Genomic DNA, 19113 nt, shown 5'->3' with positions numbered 1-19113 from the left:
TAGAAACTGGGCATTTAATAGGCTCCAGTTATCCTCCACAAATCACTGATTATAAAGGGGAAAAAATGACTTTGTAAGCGATTTAGGTTGTTGGTGTGCCACCAGATATGATGCACTGAGGACAGTCTAAACCCAAATTGAGAGAATTTCTACAAAATAACCATCCTTTACTCTTCAAAAATGACAAGGTCAAGGAAGGCTGAGGACCTGTTCCAGTTTAAAGGAGACTGTGAAGTCATGACAAGAAAAATGCAGCAAATAATCTGGGCCAATGGAAAAAAGTATAAAGGACATTATGGGACAACCAATGAAATATAATATGGACAATGGCTGAGACAAGATTAAATCAATGCCAATTTCATGTTTTTGATAAGTAGACATATATAGTTATGAGAATGTTCTTGGAAATACACAAGTTTTTAGGGATAAAACAGCAAGATGTCTCTAACTTTTCAGAGGACTCAGGGGAAAAATTATATATCAAACAATATTATTGGTGAATGGCAAAAGGTATAAACTTTTTTGTACTATACTGCAAGCTTCTCCTAAGTTTGAAATTTTATCGAAATAACTATAAAAGCAGCCTGCTCATTCATACTTTAAAGAATTGAGTATCTGAAGTAGGCGTTGTTTTAACACTTTAGGGCTGTTACGAACTGAACCATGTTAAAACCGTAACTTCCTTAGTTATCTCAAAAATGGGTGCAAACATATAGAAGTTAGAAAATAAATTTAATTACTAGTAAGTTTCTTAGGCTTATCACTTGACTTTGTAAAATGCAAATAAGCTGTGATCAAACTACCTGGGAAACAGATTTTTCTCTATTTCTACCTCGAGGATGTGTAAGAAACTAGTAATCCTGGCTTCCTCCAAGGAGTCAAAGGTAGAATTTGTTGTATGGTATTGCCCTTTTGTATTTACCTTCTGATTTTTGAATCATGATCCCTTTCTGTTCAAAAAGTGTAAAAAGTTAATCACTTTTATTAAGTAATATCCCAAGAGCCAATCTGTGGAGCCGCTCTAAGACAAATTTAAACCACCTAAATAGTTCTAGAAGACCAATTACATAATTGTATCTACTCACCTTTTTAGTGAATAGAAGCATATACGGTGCGTTCTTTTTCAAGATGTTTGCTGTCTCAGCTCAAAATTTAGCGTGAACTAGGTGCTAAATTATATAAAAATACGTATTTTCATTTTGAGTGAACATTTTCATTCACGGTATTACACCAACCGAAAGGTTACTTCTTTAATAAAAGTAAGTTGGCACTTAACCATTCTATACCTGTCCACAATTTAAAGTAGATCTCTGTACCAGCGTATTTTAAATAAAAACAAGTTGCAGAACACTACTCATGGTGTGAGTAGCTTATTGAAGGGCACAAGCTCTATGAGTAGAGAAGTCTGGGCAGACTGGGTTAATAGCAGCTACCTCAGTAAAATGGACTCTAAAGGAGAGAGAATTATTCCAAGTATGTATTACTCTTGTAACTACAATCATATCAGAACTTAAGAGAATAAAACATTTCAATTCCACAAGACAAATTGGGTACAACCACAAAAACTGGATGAACTCAGAAAACAATGCTTTCTGAAAGGTAAACATCTACTATGTTGATCTTAAACCCATGATTCTGAGGAGCTGAAAACAAGACCTTTTCTCATATTCAAGAATGACTTGCCAATGGCAATTCCAATTGAAAAAAACCATTTGCCAAATATTTGGCACTAAGTGGGAATACACAATAAATTCAAAACAAGCCTTTCCCTCAGTTAACATTTTATTGAGGCAATAAAGCATAAAATATGTTAACAAGGTGGGAGAAAGAAGTTATCAAGAGAAAAGATTGCAACACAGAGGGGGATGTTAAGTCACAGGAGCAGGAAGGACTCAAACTGGCCATAAAGGCATCATGGCATGTCAACACTACCATGTAAAAAAAAAGGGGGGGAAGGAGGAATCAAAGCATCATTCACTTCCGATTTGCCATCAGTTTTGTACTCCATCTAGCCACAGATGAACATGTGGCAAGTTGCAGAGACTCACTCTAAGTTAGCAAGGAACTGAACAATTTTATCAGTCAACTCTGTTCTCAGATGGGCCAGTGTTAGAAATATAGTGGTTTAGCATGTCCAATGTAGGTCCACAGGTGTGGAATAGAAACGATTTTTAATAAGTTGGTTTTTGCTATTAAAATTTTATGGGCACAGGAATTTACCTATATTATTACCCACCTAGGGGTCAGCTGACAATGCGGACAAACCTGCCTATTACCAAGTGAGGTGATCCTAACACAGGAAAGCCCAGCTGAAGGATGCTGCGTGCTTCTAGAAAGCCCAGTTTCACACTGTAATACCCCAACCCCTCCATTTTAAAAGGCTACGGTTTTAAAAGCTTTTCTTCTTTCCCTGCAAACGAGAACTTCGGTCAAAACCAATTCTTAAGTTAGTTGTCTTTAAACACATTTTGAAAGGCAGCAAGTGGAGGCTTGCCTCTTTGTGTAAAAGTCATAACTTTTGTTCTTTCAAATAGGCAAAATAATGAACTGTAATTGCAAACACCAGTCCTTCTCTCAAAATCTTAAGTTTATATTGAGAAAAAAGCCCCTCTTACTTCTCATGAATACCCTTAAAAAAAAAAAAAAAAAAAAGAAAACCAAACCCCAAATCAGACTAAGTATAGAAGAAAATAAAGTCATGGAAGATGCATCAACCTTTCGGTGCACTATGGTCCTATGATTAGGCTCTGAAATTTCCTAACAGGAAGCCCCAAAATTTCTTAAAAACAAGTCTTCTTACTCATTAGCAAATATTCTGTTACACTGTCATTTTGACACCTAGATCTTCATGACTTTTTTTTTTTTTTAAAAAGCGGTCTCACTTTATTACGTTTGCCTTCTGGATTATGTGAACCTACAAACCAATTCGAGATTATGCTTTCTAGTCACATCTGAGACACAGTGGCAATATGCCACCATGCCCTGGCACAACCTAGCCCTTGACACCTTATATAAAGTGACAGCTCCTAGGAAGATGTTAAAGCTGAGCCAAATAACCTACATCTTCATCTCACACTAAAGTTAATGAATGCTTTTACATGAAATTACCTTATTTTAAAAATCTGAACAAAGATATATAAAGTTGTTAATTTCTCAAACTGCAATTTCAACTAATTAGGCTTGCAGATGTATGGACTGATTGGCAACCCAGTAACTCCTACAAATTTGCAGTATTATAACTTGGTTTCCACAGTATTCATTATACTTCCTGATAAAGTACAAAAAATTTAGGGTATACCCACTTAAAATTTTTTCCAAGCCAACCACACATTGTAAAGCTTACAAGGATGATCTAACCAATTATCATACAACCCCACTAACTACAAAGAGGACTGATGGTTAGGTGGAATTTTATTTTAATCAGCAACTGATTTACCAAGTGATCTGTTAAGTGCCTGTTAAATATTTAGGATCTTCCAACAGAAAATGAAGCATTTACTTTTCCATTTCGAATATACTAAATTTCTGATCAAAGAAAAGCTACTACAATTTTTATGTAACAAACATGAGACCATGGAACTACACTCTAACAAAACACTAACTACAGGGACCACTTCCAGAAAGTGGGATTACCGGGCTAGATGAGATCCAAGTATTAGGAACTATTCCTTAAAGAGTTCAATCAAATTCAAGTTTGAATAAGGTTTCATTATTTAAACTCTATTTAGGCAAAACTGTATAACAGATTGACTACAAAATCTTTTATTTTTGACTTAACCTGTTAAAGGGGCCAATATAACTTTGGCAGATGTGATTAACAGCACAAAATAATGTTATCCAAATTGAATAATTTATTGCTGGTCTAAGACTTGCCTTGTTTTATACTAAGTAGAATTTACAGTTTCCACTAATAGATTATCAGTATTTAAAGGAATTTAAGAATGATCTTTTCAGTAAGGCAATCATCTTGGTAGCAAATTTTTATTGAAATCTTACATAACTCAAGCTTTATAAAAAGCCAACATAATTGAAAATTGGGTTCTCCCTCTAAAGCCTTAAGTATTCAAAGCTTGAAACGGTTAATTTAAAAGCAAACAAATGTAACAACAAAACCCCTGCAGCAGATCCTGCTGAAATACTTAAAAAAAAAAATCTAAATCAGCTTTAATCTTTACAAAAGTTATTTTAGCTCAAAAGCTACAAAATCAAAGTTATCTTAATTCTACAAAGAAGGGAGAGGATCTTTGACTTCATGTTATTTCTTTAGAACCTCATCTTTTTCATTAAATTTGGCCACGAATCAAATTTTTGTGTGCCCCTGTTTTCAGGAGATTCCTCTTGCAGAAGAGGCCAAGTACAAACATGGAAGAGTAACTGCCTAAGCAAGTAGGAAAGTGTTCTCCGTAATAGTGTGCAAAGAACGTAGAGTTCTGGGTTAATCTCTGGAACTCGATCTGGATCGTGACCTTGACTTTGAATGAGATCTAGAACGGGATCTTGAAGCTCTTTTTGGTGGAGGGGACACAGAACGGGCTTTTGAGGGTGCAGCAGGTAGGGGTGAATTGGAACGAGATTGGCTCCTTGATCTAGATTTTGACTTTATATCACCTTTTCCATTTTCTTTAGGGGAACGAGATCGAGAACGAGACCTGCTTCGAGATTTCTCATACTCATCCTTCGACCTGCTTCGAGAGCGCGAACGGGAGCCCCGATCAGACTTGGGCTTAGATTTGCTTTTTGATCTAGATTTCCTGCCTTTTGAACGAGAACGTGATCGACCTTTGCTCCGAGACCTGGATCTAGACAAGAAAAGCCAGATTTTTTTAAATACCTTGCCAGAACATAAGAGTATTCTATAAAGTATGTTATTCAGAAAAACAGTGACATTTACCGGGAGCGACTTTTTGAGATACTTCGAGATCTACTGCGGCTGCTCCTGCGACTCCTACTCCGTGACCTTCTTCTAGATCGTGACCTACAACAAAAAACATGATAAACCTTCATGTCAAGACATCTTGACATGAATGTTTAATTGCTCACTACAAATTAAATCCACTATCAAAACATCTGAAAAAGAACCCAGTGATGCACAACGAAAAGGAAACTAAGAACTGACCCAATTTCAATTAAGCAACAATTGAAATACTGCTGTTTGAATCTTCCTGTTCATGGCAAATACTCTTTCCTCCCCTCTCCGTATCCTTAAACAAGTTACCTTGATCTGCTTCCAGAATAAGACCGCCTATGGCTTGTTCGTGGTTTATCTTCAATGAGTCTAATATTTCTCCCATTGATTTCTGTACCATCCAGCTTATCCAAAGCACGCTTCATGTCAGAGTAGGAGCGAAACTCAATGACGCCTTCGTTTGTGCGTTCTTTGTGAGCATCCGCATAGGTTACCTCACCAGCTTGTCTCATGAAATCCTAAAAACATCAAGACTGGTCAGACCCAGGTATGTAAAGAAAAAAAATCTATGTGCTATATTTGATTCTCAGAGATAAAAGAGCAATTAAATAGTCTATTTTTTAAAATTAGTCATGCCATTTTAATCTCAAATTATAATATGTACCTTTAAATCTTGCCAACTGCAACGACTAGAAAGATTTTCTACAATAAGTCTGAACTCTGTGCGTACAGGTGGTCCATATTTGTCTCTGCCAGAGGTTCTCCGACTGCTGTATCCACCTCCACCACCTTTATCATATGAAGAGAACAATTAGATGCTTTGTAATGATAGGGATGCATGTTTTTGAAAGTTAGTACAAACATATCAACTTTCATTTACTGGAGTAGGACTTTGCTATTATACTGCTAAACCTTCGATACAGTTGTGATTTGCCATAAATTAAATTAAGGGCAAGTCAAATAGACTAAATCCAACTAAACTTCTCCTACAATCTGTTAGAGAGTGACTGCTCCTTTATTCAATTTACCTCGCTAAGTTTTATTTTACAGAACATTGTAAAATATAAAACTTAACTGATTACATGCATTTCTACATTTTACAAAAATGTTTACTAGTTACACTAAGTACTTACATCACAGTGTGAGGTTTTTGGTGGTGGTTTGGCCACAAAACACGCAAGGTAACAGTCACCTAGTTCAGATTAACCAGTTTTGTCTAACCCTTGGAATCCTCACCATCACCCTGCGTCTAATGGCAAAAGGCTGCTGTCGTCATGGCTTCCGGTAAGGTCAGCCAAAGGGTCATAGGGCAAGGGTCACACAATGTATGGAAAAGCCAAGGCCAATCAGGAAAGGCAGTCATCTTAGCCTCAGTGGACACAGCCTCAGCCCCATTGGTCACTTTCAAATTGAAACATCAAGGACTTGTTAAAAAGTTGGAATTCAACATGCAACAATTTCAACATCAAACATTTAACATAACCAAAAATCCCCCCACCTCCTCCCAATAACATGCCCCAACTAGTTCAAATACAGCATAAAGCTCATTTAAATCTACTTTGTGGTGTAATACCACGTTACTTCAAAACAGTATTTTCTTTGGCCCCTGCCAATTTTAATAACTCTAATACCTATGCTTAAGACCCCACCCCTTCCCCCGCCCCCACCCCACCCCCAGCCTGTCCCAAACTTCTACGCTAAGCTATTCACACTTCTAGCTAATGCACTGACAGGTAAGCAAGGAGGATACAACAAATACAGCCATCCCTCACTTCCTTCGTAGGCAGAGCCCACGCCAGTGCTGACAGGGGCCCAGCACAAGCCACCCCCTCCCAACTTAGCAACCCCCCGCCCCCAAACACCCAAACCCTGGCTAGGCAAAACCCACAACCCAATCCCCGCGCTCCGGTGTCCCATGTCTTCCCCGGGCAGGCGTGAAGGCAGCAGGCCCCGGGGACACCCGAGTCAAACGAGCCCGGCCACCGCGCCTGCCCGGCGGGGAGGCCCCACCCCGCCCACCCTAAGCCTGCACCCACCCCCCGGGGTCCCAAGGACGCGGAGCGCGCGGGGGTGGGACTCACTGCGGCTTCCGTAGCTGTAGCCGTCGCGATCGCGGCGCGGGCCACGGGCGTGCTCCACGATCACGCGCTCGCCGCAGAGTTCCTTGCCGTTCAGCTCGTAAACGGCGTCGTCGGCGTCGCGGGAGTCCTCGAACTCCACGAAGCCGTACCTGGGGGCGGTGCGAGGGCGGGAGGCCGGCGGGCGTCGTTAGGCCGGGGGCGCGCACGCTCCCGCGGCCCAGTCCCCCGCGCGCTCCCGCGGCCCCGGGCCGCCGCCATTTTGGCGGCCCTGCCACGCGGCGCTGCGGCCTTGGCCGTCTCCTCCCTCCGACGGGCCCTGCCGCCGCAGGTCCAGGGCGCTGCGGGCGGACGCGGGCGCCTAGGCCCGACTCACCCATTTTTAAGGTCTATTTCGAGAAGGCGGCCGTAGCCACTGAAAAAGCGCTGGATGTCCTTCTCCCGGACGTTGTAGCTCAGGCGTCCTATGTAGACGCGCGGCATGTCCGTGGCGGGCGAGGGGCCCGAGGGCTGGCTGTCGAACGGCGGACCGCAAGGCAGAAGCCGCGGTGCGGGTGCGGGGACGGCTAGAGCCGGGACACGCGCCTCACACCGCAGCGGCGGCCGAGTCCAGCCACACAATGGTGCGCGCGCGCCTGGGCTACGCTATAAGGGCGGGCGGCCAGGGGCGGGGCCCGGCGCATGACGTCAGCGCGCAGCACGCACCCTCCCGCGCTGGAGCGCGAGGCTAGACGGCGACTTGCAGGTCCGCTGCCCGCCGAGTTTCAGGCGAGTGCGGTTCTACCCGCTTACCGAATTTTCTCCACCCAGATTTGTAAACGTCGTTTCCCGTCGTACAGCCGAGGACTAGTTTTCTAATTTGTACCTTAAAAAAGAAACTGTTCCTCTGCGGGTTCTGTCAGGGACTGCCGCTCGGGAGGCCGGCTAGGAGAATCCCTGTGTTCATTGGTTCTCCAGGTTGTCATAATAGGCCTCCGTGGTCTGATTGGCCCGTTGAAAATTTGGCTGCGAATTTTATCCATGGATCGCTCGGCTCACGCTCAGCCTGGTGGGGAAGGCGCTCTCGAACTTGGTTAGTCGCCCATTTCCAGAGAATCCGAGGTTTGCGCTCCCAGGTCGTGGAGACTCGGCCAGGAGCGCACTGCCTTCCCGGCTTCTGTCTCTCGTTGTCTCACAGCCTTCTGTCCCTCGTGGTCTCACTTTCACGGCCTCCCTGAATGTCCACCTCTCCTTACAGAGGTCTTTCTTGGAGCACTGGCACCTGGAGTCACCTGTAGATTGAGATGTACCTGGCAGCCCTACGTTCGCTGTAGGTGCTGACAAGGGGAACCGGGCCAAGTCTTCTGGTCCAAGAAAGTTGAGCAAGACCTGGCAGCCCTCCCACAGAGGTACGCTCATTTTCTCCCTCTTACGGAGGGTCCCTTGTCCCAACCCGATCCCTTACCCCTTTGGTTGGGAAGGCTCCTTATCTATGTAGCAGAAACGCACGTCATGCGAGTTTACCACTAGAGATGCCATTTAGAGCTGAAAACTCCAGAGGAGTCAATGTAAGTGGAGAGCAGAAGACCCTGGAGTCTTCTAAAACTTAAAGACAGGAAAGAGACTGGGAAAGGGTGACTGGGGAGGTGGGAAAGAGAGCCAGTGAGCATGATGTCACACAAGCAGGGAGGAAGGGGATAACACTGAGATAATACTGGCTGTTTAGGTATTACGCATATTCCAGCTCGTCAGGAGCAGGGAAGCCTTGATGTTTTACAGCTTCTGGTTGGAAGGGGAGTGATTTTGCTCTCCAGGGGATATTTGGCAAAGTTTGGGGTCTGTAGGTTGTCATGACGGGGGGGAGTGTTGATAACTGACATTTAGTGGTAGAGGCTATACTGTCTGTGCTTAAAGTTAGGTAAATAAAATATATAGGTAGATATTTAAATTTTTTTGTGTGTGCAATATAGTAATTAGGTAAGGAGAATTAACAATGGGATAACTTTTTTCCCCCACTCATCCAATTTGTTTGTTAAATAAAGTTTGTTAAAATTCACTGTTGGTAAGAGGTGAACCTGGAAATGCTGCTCACGTAGCACTGGTGGGACTGAACGTCCCTTGTGGGAAGGTAAGTAGGTGGTACTTATTAAAGATGCATATCTGGAGTGGGATGTTGCCTCCTCTCTCCTTGCTGATAATTTGCCCAAAGAGGAAAAATGCAGCTGACACCGCCCTTCACTCTCTCTCACCTCTCTCAGTTACTCTTAAAATGGTTACTCTTTAAAAATTTTGAATAGTAAAAGAGGAAACAGTCTTAAATATCATTGGTGAAGGGAGTGTTGGGCCATCAGCATTCTGTGGATCTTGCCGATGATCTCACGCACCTCTTGATATTTCGGAAGAACAACTCAAAGGAGAAATGATGGATGGACAGCATGGGAGCTCATTTCTTTAGATGCTGTGGCAGTGTCTGAAGTGTCTTTAGACACAGTGGCAGATAAAGATCACTGCTCATTTGAAAGTTGTGCGGGTAACTGCAGCATACAGCTCTTGCTCCCTCTGTCAGCAAGAGAGGCAGAGTAGCCTCAGTATGATCCAGAAGAGACTTAATAACTTCAAATCCATAATTACCCAGGTTGTAAAACACAGTCTAGAGCAGCACACAGTTGTGGTTTTCAATCCAGTGGCTATTTTTATATATGTTAGCTGGAAACCAAAAGTATTTCCCAAGCACCAAGTGATTTGAAGTGTTGTCAGCTAGATTCTGATGGGTTTTGCTTTCTTATGTCTGAAAAATTGATCATTCCAGAGGCTGTCATTTTGAATGGATTTTGGGAAAACAAGGCAACTCAGGTGTCTGGAGTGAAATGTATGCAGCAGACTATGGCTCCAGGTCAAACAGGGCCTGCCACAAGTTTTGTAAATAAAATGCTATTGGAGCACAGCCACACCCACTTACTTACCTATTGTCTGAACTTAAGCCATGATAGCAGTATCAAATAGCTGCCACAGAGACTGCCCACAAAGCCTAAAATATTTACTAGCTGGTTCTTCACAGAAAAAGTTTGCCTACTCCAGATCCACGTTAAGTACTTGTAAAGATGTGTATGGTATGTTGTTAAATAAGAAAGACCAGTTTTAATATATGCATGGTGCCATGTTTATAAACAACCACCACCCCAAACTCCCAAGCCCAACCCTGTGTATGAATATACATTTGTGTAAGGGTTGGGTTGTCTTTGAGCATCAGTCCGTGTGGGTCCTACCTAATCATGTCCCTTCTAACCCTCTCCCAGTGTTCCTTACCCTTCCTCCTCCCATCTGCTTCTTACTATGCCTTGAATGTGCCAAGCACCCACCTACCACAGGGCCTTTGCACTGAATGTCTCCCTGTATCTGGAGCTTTCTTTTCCAATGGTTTGTTCCCTCACTTCTGGTTTCTGTTTCAAGTCACCTTATCACCCCTCTAACCACTTTTAATTTTATTTATTTTATTTTTTCCCAGATTTATTGGAATAGTATTGACATATAACACATGTAAGTTTAAAGTCTACAGTGTGATGGTTTGATACACATATATATTGTGAAATGATTGCCACAATAAGATTAGTTAACACCTCCATTCCCTCACATAATTACTATTTTTGTGTGTGTGGTGATAACATTTAGGATCCACTCTCTTAAAAACTTTCAAGTTGTTAATACAGTATTGGTAATAATTAATTATAGTCACCGTATATACATCAGATCCCCAGAATTTATTCATCTTATAGTTGGGAGCTTGTACCCTTGGGCCTACTTCTCCCAGTTCCTCCACCACCCACCCCAGCCCCTGGCAACCACCATTCTACTCTATTTTTATGACCTTTACTTTTTTAGAGTCCATATATGTAAGAACATACAGTATTTGTCTTTCTCTGTCTGATTTATTTCATTTAGTATAATGCCTTCAAGGTCCATTTGTGTTGTAGCATAAGTCATATTTCCTTCTTTTTTATGCTTGAATAATATTCCATACACACAATCACACCCCACATTTTCCTTACCTATTCTTCTGTTGATGGACACTTTACTTGTTTCCATGTCTTGGCTACTATGAATAATGCTGCATGAACATGGGACCAGAGATATCTCTCTGAGATAATGCTTTCATTTCTTTTGGATATGCTATAAACCCAGAAGTGGAAATGCTAGATCTACAGTAACTTTAATTTTTAATTTTTTGAAGAACCTTAGTATTGTTTTCCGTAGTGGCTGCACCAGTTTACACTCTCACCAACAGTGCACCAGGGTTCCTTCCCACACGCCACCTCCCCCCATATCCTCACTTTTTGATCATAGCCATTCTGACAGGTGTGAGGTGACAGCTTATTGTAATCACCCACTTCAAAACAGCATCCTTCCCTGCACTCTATACTTTCTTACCCTGTTTTCTTTTTCTTTATTAAACTTTCATCCCGTGGCATATATTCTGTCTCTTCACTGTTATACCCCAAGCACCAAGGAAAATGCCAGGCCCACAGTAAGTGCTCAGTGCTCGTAATTGTTCTGAGCCTGGGAAGTGAGGCTTTCCACTTAGCGGATAGCGGTGTGCCGAGGAGCTCATGAAGACATGCTGGCGGGATGGAATCTTCCTCCTCCTGGCTTGTGCTCACCCACCCAGACACTCACCTCCGCCCCCTCTGAGGGTCAAGACATGTGCAGAGATGTTCATCAAGATCTCACATTTCCTCCACCGAGTCTCTTCTGGACAGAGGGAGAATTCTGGGGTGCTAAGGAGCCACCTGAGTTCTCATACATTGACAGTAGGAGTGCAAATTAATAAAGTCACTTTGGAAAAGTGAGTGATAATGTCTACTAAGGATGAAAGCTGCTAGTGTTTCCCCCATGACCTAACTACTCCACACCCAACAGAACTGTGTACATATGCTTTCCATAGGGAAAGTGCTAGAAATTCATAGTGGCGTGATGTGCGTTAGCCCCCAAACGAAACCACTCAGATGCCATCAACAGGACAATGGACAAATCAGCTGTGGTTTATTTACACCACAGTGTACTACACAGCAACAAGGAGGAACCACAGCCATCCACAGCACCGTCAGTAGCTCTCACAACACTGTAGCCCTCCAAGAAAGACACAAATGAATCCTGGTGAATGATTTCACGTATGTAAAGCCAAAAAGCAAGCAAAACTGGGCTATGGTGTTAGAATTCAGGACTAGGGGGCCGGGGGAGTGACTAGAGACAAAACTTCTGGGGTTCCGGCCATATTTTGTTTCTTGAGCTGGATGCTGGTTACATAGCTGTGCCCTGTTTGTAAGAATTCGTTAAGCTGTATGCTTACGATTTGTGCATTTTGCTGTATGTATGTTGTACTTTAGTGGAAAGTGAAAAAAAAATCTAAGAAAATTATAACTTACTTAACCTGGGGCCCTCTGGGTCATGCTAGGGACTAAAGGTCTACTGGGGACTTGATCCATAGTCTTTGACCATGAATGTCAATTTGAATCAGTTTATTTGTTTTCAATTAGGTTTCTGTAGGCTAATTGCTCCCTGGCTGGGAAGATGTGGCTCTGTCGCCATCTGGTGGCTTTTTGTTATTACAATGGAAGATAAATCCCCCCCCCCCCCCCCCCCCCGACCTGCCTCATCCATGCCTCAGTGAAGCTCGGTGCTAGATGGTCTTTGAAGGTCTCTGAATCCAAATCTTCTAATTGTTAAGCCCTTACTCACCCAGAGGTTTTCTGGCCCTTACCTGAACACCTCCCTGCCCCGATGGAGAGTTCACTGCCTAACCAGGAATCCAAGTCTGAGTCCATTCTTGGACATCTTGCACTGTGATTAAATTCTTTATAAAAAATAAAAAATTTCTGCCTTGAATTGTCTGCCTACTGCTTCTGGTCGTGCCCCTGAGGCAGTTCAGTAACCTCACCTGTTTCCTACACAGGTCTTTCAGGTGTCTGGAGGCAGCACTCAGACCCTCTCCTTATTCATGTCCTCTCTTGGTGAAATGTCCACAGTTTTCGCAAAGTCTTTTCTGGGGACTGCTTTCAAGTCCGCTCATCATTCTGGCTGCTAACTGCTCCTGTGTGTAGATTCACTTGTGGCTCTCTTCAGGTGTGGCCCTCAGACTGAGCTAGCTCCCCTGGGCTTGTCTGGACCTGCCCATTGCTGCTGCGGCCATGCTGTTCTCTGGGCCACATAAGAGCTGTGGTTGCTGTCTGATTCCTTAGCCCTACCTCTCCTGCTGCATGGAGCCAAACGGGGTTTGAGACTCTCCTGGAATAGCCCACTGTGGCAGTGTTTGTCTTGGGAATGGAGGTAGGCTAGGCAACAGAACGGAAATCCAGTGCTCATGGGCAGGTGACTCAGAATCATCGCTCCAGTCCCTAGGGCAGCCGGGAGGCAGAAGTGCTGATGAGGAAGATCCCAGCTGGCCACGTGTTGGGTGAAGAGCATGAGGCCATGGAGGAAATCTGAAAAGAGTTAGTCCAGAACCCACAGCAGACTTCAGCGAGTGCTGTGGGCTCCACGCCTGTCAGAGTCCCATGAGAGGCGATGCTGGGTCCCCTTGCAGATGTTCCCTGAGGCTGGTGCATGTGGGTTTCTGTCCTTCCACCTGGCACTGAGCTGCGGCTTGCAGACATTTTACCTGTCATTACTTCCACATGCCATTATTTGGACAAATTTAAGCAGAAGCATATTCCTGAATGCCTTAAGTGCTCATTCTTACCACCACAGCCCTTATCCTGGCAGCAAAAGCTGCATCACGTGGTGGCCCTCTAACATCATAGGGCAGAGAAGCTGAGTGGAACCGCCACATGCAGGAGAGCATCCAGGGGTGTGTCCAGGGCACAGAAACCCAACTCCTAGGAGAGGGAGGGGAAGTAAGTCTTTATTAAGGCATTTTGCATGGTCCAGGGACTTTCCTAGGTCAAGACAGACCCAGTCAGGCTCTCCAAAGATTGTAGTCCCAAAGCAGTGGTCCTCAGACATTGGCGAGGACGATTTCAGCACAAAGCTTTGCAGGCTCTATCCCTCAGGCTTGGAGTCTGTGGGTGTGGGGCAGGGCCTAGGAATCTGCATGTTTTACATCCTCCTGCATGAATGTAAAGCAGATGCTTTGGGAACTCCTGGCCTGGGACTTTACTACTCAAAGTGTGGTCTGTGGACCACTCCCTATCAGCATCTCCTGAGAGCTTGTCAGACATGCAGAATCTCAGGCTTCACCCCAGACCTACTAAATCATAGCAGGCATTTGAACAAGATTCCCAGGGGGAATTCGTGTGGACGTTAAAAGTGTGAGAAACATTGCCAGTGCAAAGTGCAAGGGAGTCTTGCTTTTGACCCTACTTGTGTATTATTTTGATAAGGGGAAGAGTGTTTTCATGCATTACTTGGTAATGAAAGTAAGTGAATGAAAATCTTTGCAAAAACCAGAAATGTTCAAAGCAGCTCTATCCATAGTAGCCCCAAACTGCAAACAGCCCAAATGTCTATCAGCAGGTAAATGGATAAACAAAAGGTGACAGATTTGCAAAATAGAGTATTACTCATCAATAAAAAGGGACAATGTGGATGAACGCATTATACTATGTAGAAGGAGCCTGACTCAGAAATCTCCATGCTGTGTGAGTTCACTTATATGGTGTTCTAGAAAAGACAGAACTAAAGGGGCAGAAAACAGATTAGTGGTTGTTGGGGCTGGTGTTTGGAGGGGAGGATTGACAGCAGAGAGGCAGGAGTGAGCAAAATGTTCCGTGTCATGATTGTGGCAGTGTGTACACAAAGTGTACGTTTAACAAAACTCATTGAAGTGGATGCTTAAAATAGATGAATTTTACTGTATATAAATTATAATCAATAAAAGTCATTTAAATAAAAACCACACCCAACAAGACCATACCATCGAGTGCTTTGAACCATCTGCTGTTTCCAGGGAGCCTAGGGTTAAGCCTCCCATTACCCGACTCATCCAGCCAAAAATGAAAGATGGACCTCCAGGCCTGAAAGGGGTTCTGTCTCCTGCAGTGTCTCATTTTGATAGTCCACTGGGAGAAGCTCGCTTTCTGCTACAGGCAGAGTATGGAAAAGAGAGTGTTAGATCAATTAAAGGAGGGATCTGTTATGCCGAAGCGCCTCTAATGTTTTGGTGGCCTGTGTAAGCAAACCAAAACTGAAGGATGTAGATGCCTGCAGGTTAAGAAATGGAAACCTAAGGATAACCAATCACAGCTAACTTGGCTTTAAGCTGTATCCTTTCTTTGCTTCAGCACCTTCTCTATGTAATTTTCCCATCACCCTGTGATGTAGTGTTCCTAACTCCTTCTGGTTTGTTGCTGCCTGATTTGAATCCATTTTTGCTCAAATAAACTCTTTATAATGTTATCTTTTAACAAGGATTAAAAGCAAGTCTTGGGAGCCAGATTGCTTGGGTTCTGTTTCCAGCTCTATCATCTGCTAGGGGTGTAACCTTGGGCAAATTTCTTAACCCTTTACCTCAGTTTCCTTGACTGTAAAGTAAAGAAAGGACTAGCATCTGTCACAAAGAGTGAGAATTTTTTAAAGTTATATTCTAAAGCATTTGTAACAGCGCCTAGCATGTAGTAGGCACTAAGTAAGTATTGGTTATTATTATTTAGTAAATGCAAATTTCATCCATGCTACTCCCTGACCTATGTAGCTATGGAGATCTATCTCTCTCTCTTTTTAAAACGGAGGTACTGGGAATTGAACCCAGGACCTTGTGCATGCTAAACACACGCTCTACCACTGAGCTGTACCCTCCCCCTTGAGATCATTTTTATGGACTTGCTGCAAGCTAAGAGCTGTTGATTCTTCATCTTTTATGACAGGCCGACTCTAGAAGCAGCCTCCGGTCCAATTCTAGCTGTCTTCACTGATGGAGGATTCCCAGAGAATGGCTACTTGGGAGGTGAGAGCAGAATAAGCTGTAAGGTTGGGCCTCAGCTGGGTGTGGGACAGTTTCAAGCTGTGGTCAAGATGCTTGGCCTTTTTTGAGCGCTCTGGACTTTGCTAATCCCTGACAGGCTGGGGTTCTGATTGCTTATCCTCTCTGAGTTCTTCAGTCTCCACCTCTGAAGAATGGGGTGATCTCAGCTCCAGGGCTGTGGAGGAGTTCAGGTGAGATGGCTTGTGGAGTTCTTTGTTCTTGTCTGGGTTTGGATTCCTCTGGAAGCAGGCCCTAAGACAAGATACAAGTGCGGATTGTTTATTTGGGAGGTGATCTTAGGAAACACTGCTGGGAGAAAAAAGGATATGGAACAAGGAAGGGAAGAAAGGCAGTAAAGGGTGCATTCTGGGCTGATGACATGCTGGACAACTGGGGCTTCATTCCCCTGGGGACTCTGGGAGTCAGTGCAAAACACATCTCAGACCAGCGAAGAGAATGTACTCTTCCCAACCGAGGGGAAGCTGGGGTATCTGTACATCAACTGGCCAGCTGTGTTGGAGGAGGGCTGCTTCCAGGAGCATTCACTCCCTACCGGTCCCAGGTTGCCCAAGTGGCCGAGTGTCTCCCACAGCCAGAAAGCAAGCCCTGGGGCAGAGAGCCCTGAGGCAAGTGTTCCCAGCAATCTGACTTTGCCCGTAGATGGTGAATGTTGAGAAGATGAAGCAGCTAGTTCAGATCTGCCATGGGCATGTCAATTCACCTCCCCTTGCAATTCTGTTTTCATGGCATTTTCCCCTAATAAGAATGGAGAGATGTATGGCTTCTCGTGAACTGACCTTTGGACATGTTTGTCGTGCAGAACACTCCAGCTGTCCCTGTCCCCATCATCTTCCCTGCCTTCATCAGCTCTTCCTTGACATGCCAACCCCAGTGGTTGTCGCTGTGCCCTTCCCATAAAGGGTCAATAATAAAACCAACAGAAATAATTATTCGGGGCCTCAGATTTTGGATTAGTACATGAATACATGTTTATCATGTGAAAAACCTTTTGCTTTGTTTTAAAAAATTATTTTTATTTTTTGGGAGGACGTAATTAGGTTTGTTTGTTTGTTTAACAGAGGTACTGGGGATTGAACCTAGGACCTCATGCATGCTAAGCATGCACTCTACCACTGAGCTATGCCCTCCCCCTATGAAAGGCCCTTTGATACGTGCTGGAGAAAAGCATGATACAAAGTTTGAGACCAAGCAGGCTTCAGCTCTAATACCAGCCTGGCAGGTATCTGGAGGTAGGGAAGGCGGGAGCCAAGGGACTGGCCTTGTGGCCCACTCCTGGTAGGGGTTATAGGCTGTTTCAAGAGTGAATGTCAGTGTTTCAAAACTTTGGCCACCAATATTTTGGATGTGACTTGAAGGGACACCTGGGAAGAAAGGGTGGAGAGCTTTGGAATTATCCAAATTTTCACCTTTCTCGCAGTGTGCCAATTCATGTCATGCATCTGAGTCTCACTCCTTATCTATTGTCGACTGAAATAAAATCACACAACGTGAGAGTTGTGGGTTAAGTTTTATTTGGGGCAAAATGAGGACTATAGCCCGGGAGACAGCATCTCAGAAAGCTCTGAGAAACTGTTCCGAGGAGGCATGGGAGAACTCAGTATTATATGTGATTTCAGTGAAGGGGGTGTTGTATGTGCAATCAAGCACACACTTGCTGCCAGTCACAAGTAGCAGTTGTCACTATTGATGAATTGAGTGTTTTTCTAGATAGGAGGAAATGCAAGAATTTGGGCTCATAAAATCTTCTGAAAATATCTAACTATCTGAAGGCCTGTTCAGCCAGTTTTCTCAGAGCACAGAGTGCCTCATTCCTGACCTCCATCCTGAACTCCTTGCAGGGTGTGTTGGAGGTCAGCGACTGTAGTGGCTCGTGATTTAATCCAAGCAGAGTTAGATGGCAAGTGCTAATGTGATCCAATCCTTGTAGAGGCAGATGGCAAGTGCCGATTTTTAGTTAGCACTGTGAAATGGACATAATAGTAGGATGAGGCTCCTAGAGTTGAGTCAAGAAGTAACTAAGATGATGCATCTTCAGTGCATGGCCTGGTAGACCAGATGTCAACAAATGTTTTCTGTAAAGGATGAGGCAGTGTATACTCTGCCTTTGTGGGCCAGATGGTCTCTGTTGCACTTTCCCCAGTCTGCCCTTGTAAGTCTCAAGCCCCCATAGGCTATATGTAAATGTTTAAAAACAAGCACTGACCCCTGGGGTAGAGGATGGGCAGAATGGGGAGGATTTTATTTCTCCCTCTTTGAGGGAAGCAATGTTTCCTACTCATCTGTGTCCTCCTTTGGGCTCAGCATAGGACCTGGTACATAGTAGGAAATGTTTACTGAAGGAAGAAAAACAACATACGACATAGGGAAGACAATAGCTTTTGGAATCAAACAGACCTGGGTCCAAATTGGCTTATTCTCTACATGAACTGTCTTTAAAAATTATTCATGTCCCTTGTTAAAAAACGGGAAGGTGAACTCAATTCCCAGGGAAAATTGAGATAAGTGTAGGGACTACTGCAATGGGGTTTTGTGATAGGAGAGCTTGAGCTCAACTGCAAATATAGTAAAGAAAACAGGTAATTTATACCCAAAGAGCAGGGTGTGGGGGGGTTGGTGGATTGAAAATTACTGAGAGGAAAGAAACATCAGGAGTAAGGGGTGATTGTGGTTAAACCAACCTAACAGGATTCTTGCTGAAGGCAGGCCAGGATGATTAGTCATCACCTGGGGGACAGTAGAGATGAGGAACCTGATCAAATATTGAGTGTGATCAGATACCAAGGGTGGGGGGCTCTGGCTAAATCAACTTAGCAAGATTCTTGCAGAAACTGTATATATTAGCAGAAATGAGCTAAGGCTCCAAAATCAGGCCCTAGCTGGGAAGAGAATGCAGAGGAGCCTGATTAAAATTCGGTCAAGGAGATACTCTTTGTCACCTAAGCTAAGACACTTCTTTGAGCCTCTTCACCTGTAAAATGGGTATAACAATCATATGCACTGCATCACTGTTGCAAGTGTTAATGGAGATCATAAGAAAAAGTGTGGATGCTGAAAAATTTTTTTCTAAAAAGGAAGCATAAATAAAGTCTCTACCTTCCAGGAATTTTGACACACGGCCCTCAACCCCTTCATCCCTCTGGATTGCGGGCCATTTCTCATCTTCAGTCTGCACCAAC

At 43.8% G+C, this 19113-nt stretch overlaps 1 protein-coding gene across 1 annotated transcript; it reads right to left on the bottom strand.

Annotated features, from left to right (window-relative positions):
* Window positions 1-3965: 3965 nt before the first annotated feature.
* Window positions 3966-7614, bottom strand: SRSF6 (serine and arginine rich splicing factor 6). The gene is made up of 6 exons (XM_074347310.1): window positions 7361-7614; window positions 6988-7136; window positions 5571-5695; window positions 5216-5424; window positions 4892-4975; window positions 3966-4799 (listed from the first exon to the last, which is right to left on the bottom strand). The coding sequence occupies exons 1-6, from the start codon at window positions 7465-7467 to the stop codon at window positions 4436-4438; spliced, it is 1038 nt and encodes a 345-aa protein (XP_074203411.1). The 5' UTR covers window positions 7468-7614; the 3' UTR covers window positions 3966-4435.
* Between the last annotated feature and the right edge of the window lie 11499 nt (window positions 7615-19113).

Source organism: Camelus bactrianus, chromosome 19, assembly GCF_048773025.1.
Source record: "Camelus bactrianus isolate YW-2024 breed Bactrian camel chromosome 19, ASM4877302v1, whole genome shotgun sequence".
In the NCBI taxonomy this organism is placed as follows: Eukaryota; Metazoa; Chordata; class Mammalia; order Artiodactyla; family Camelidae; genus Camelus; species Camelus bactrianus.
This window is presented reverse-complemented; position numbering and strand designations above follow the sequence as displayed.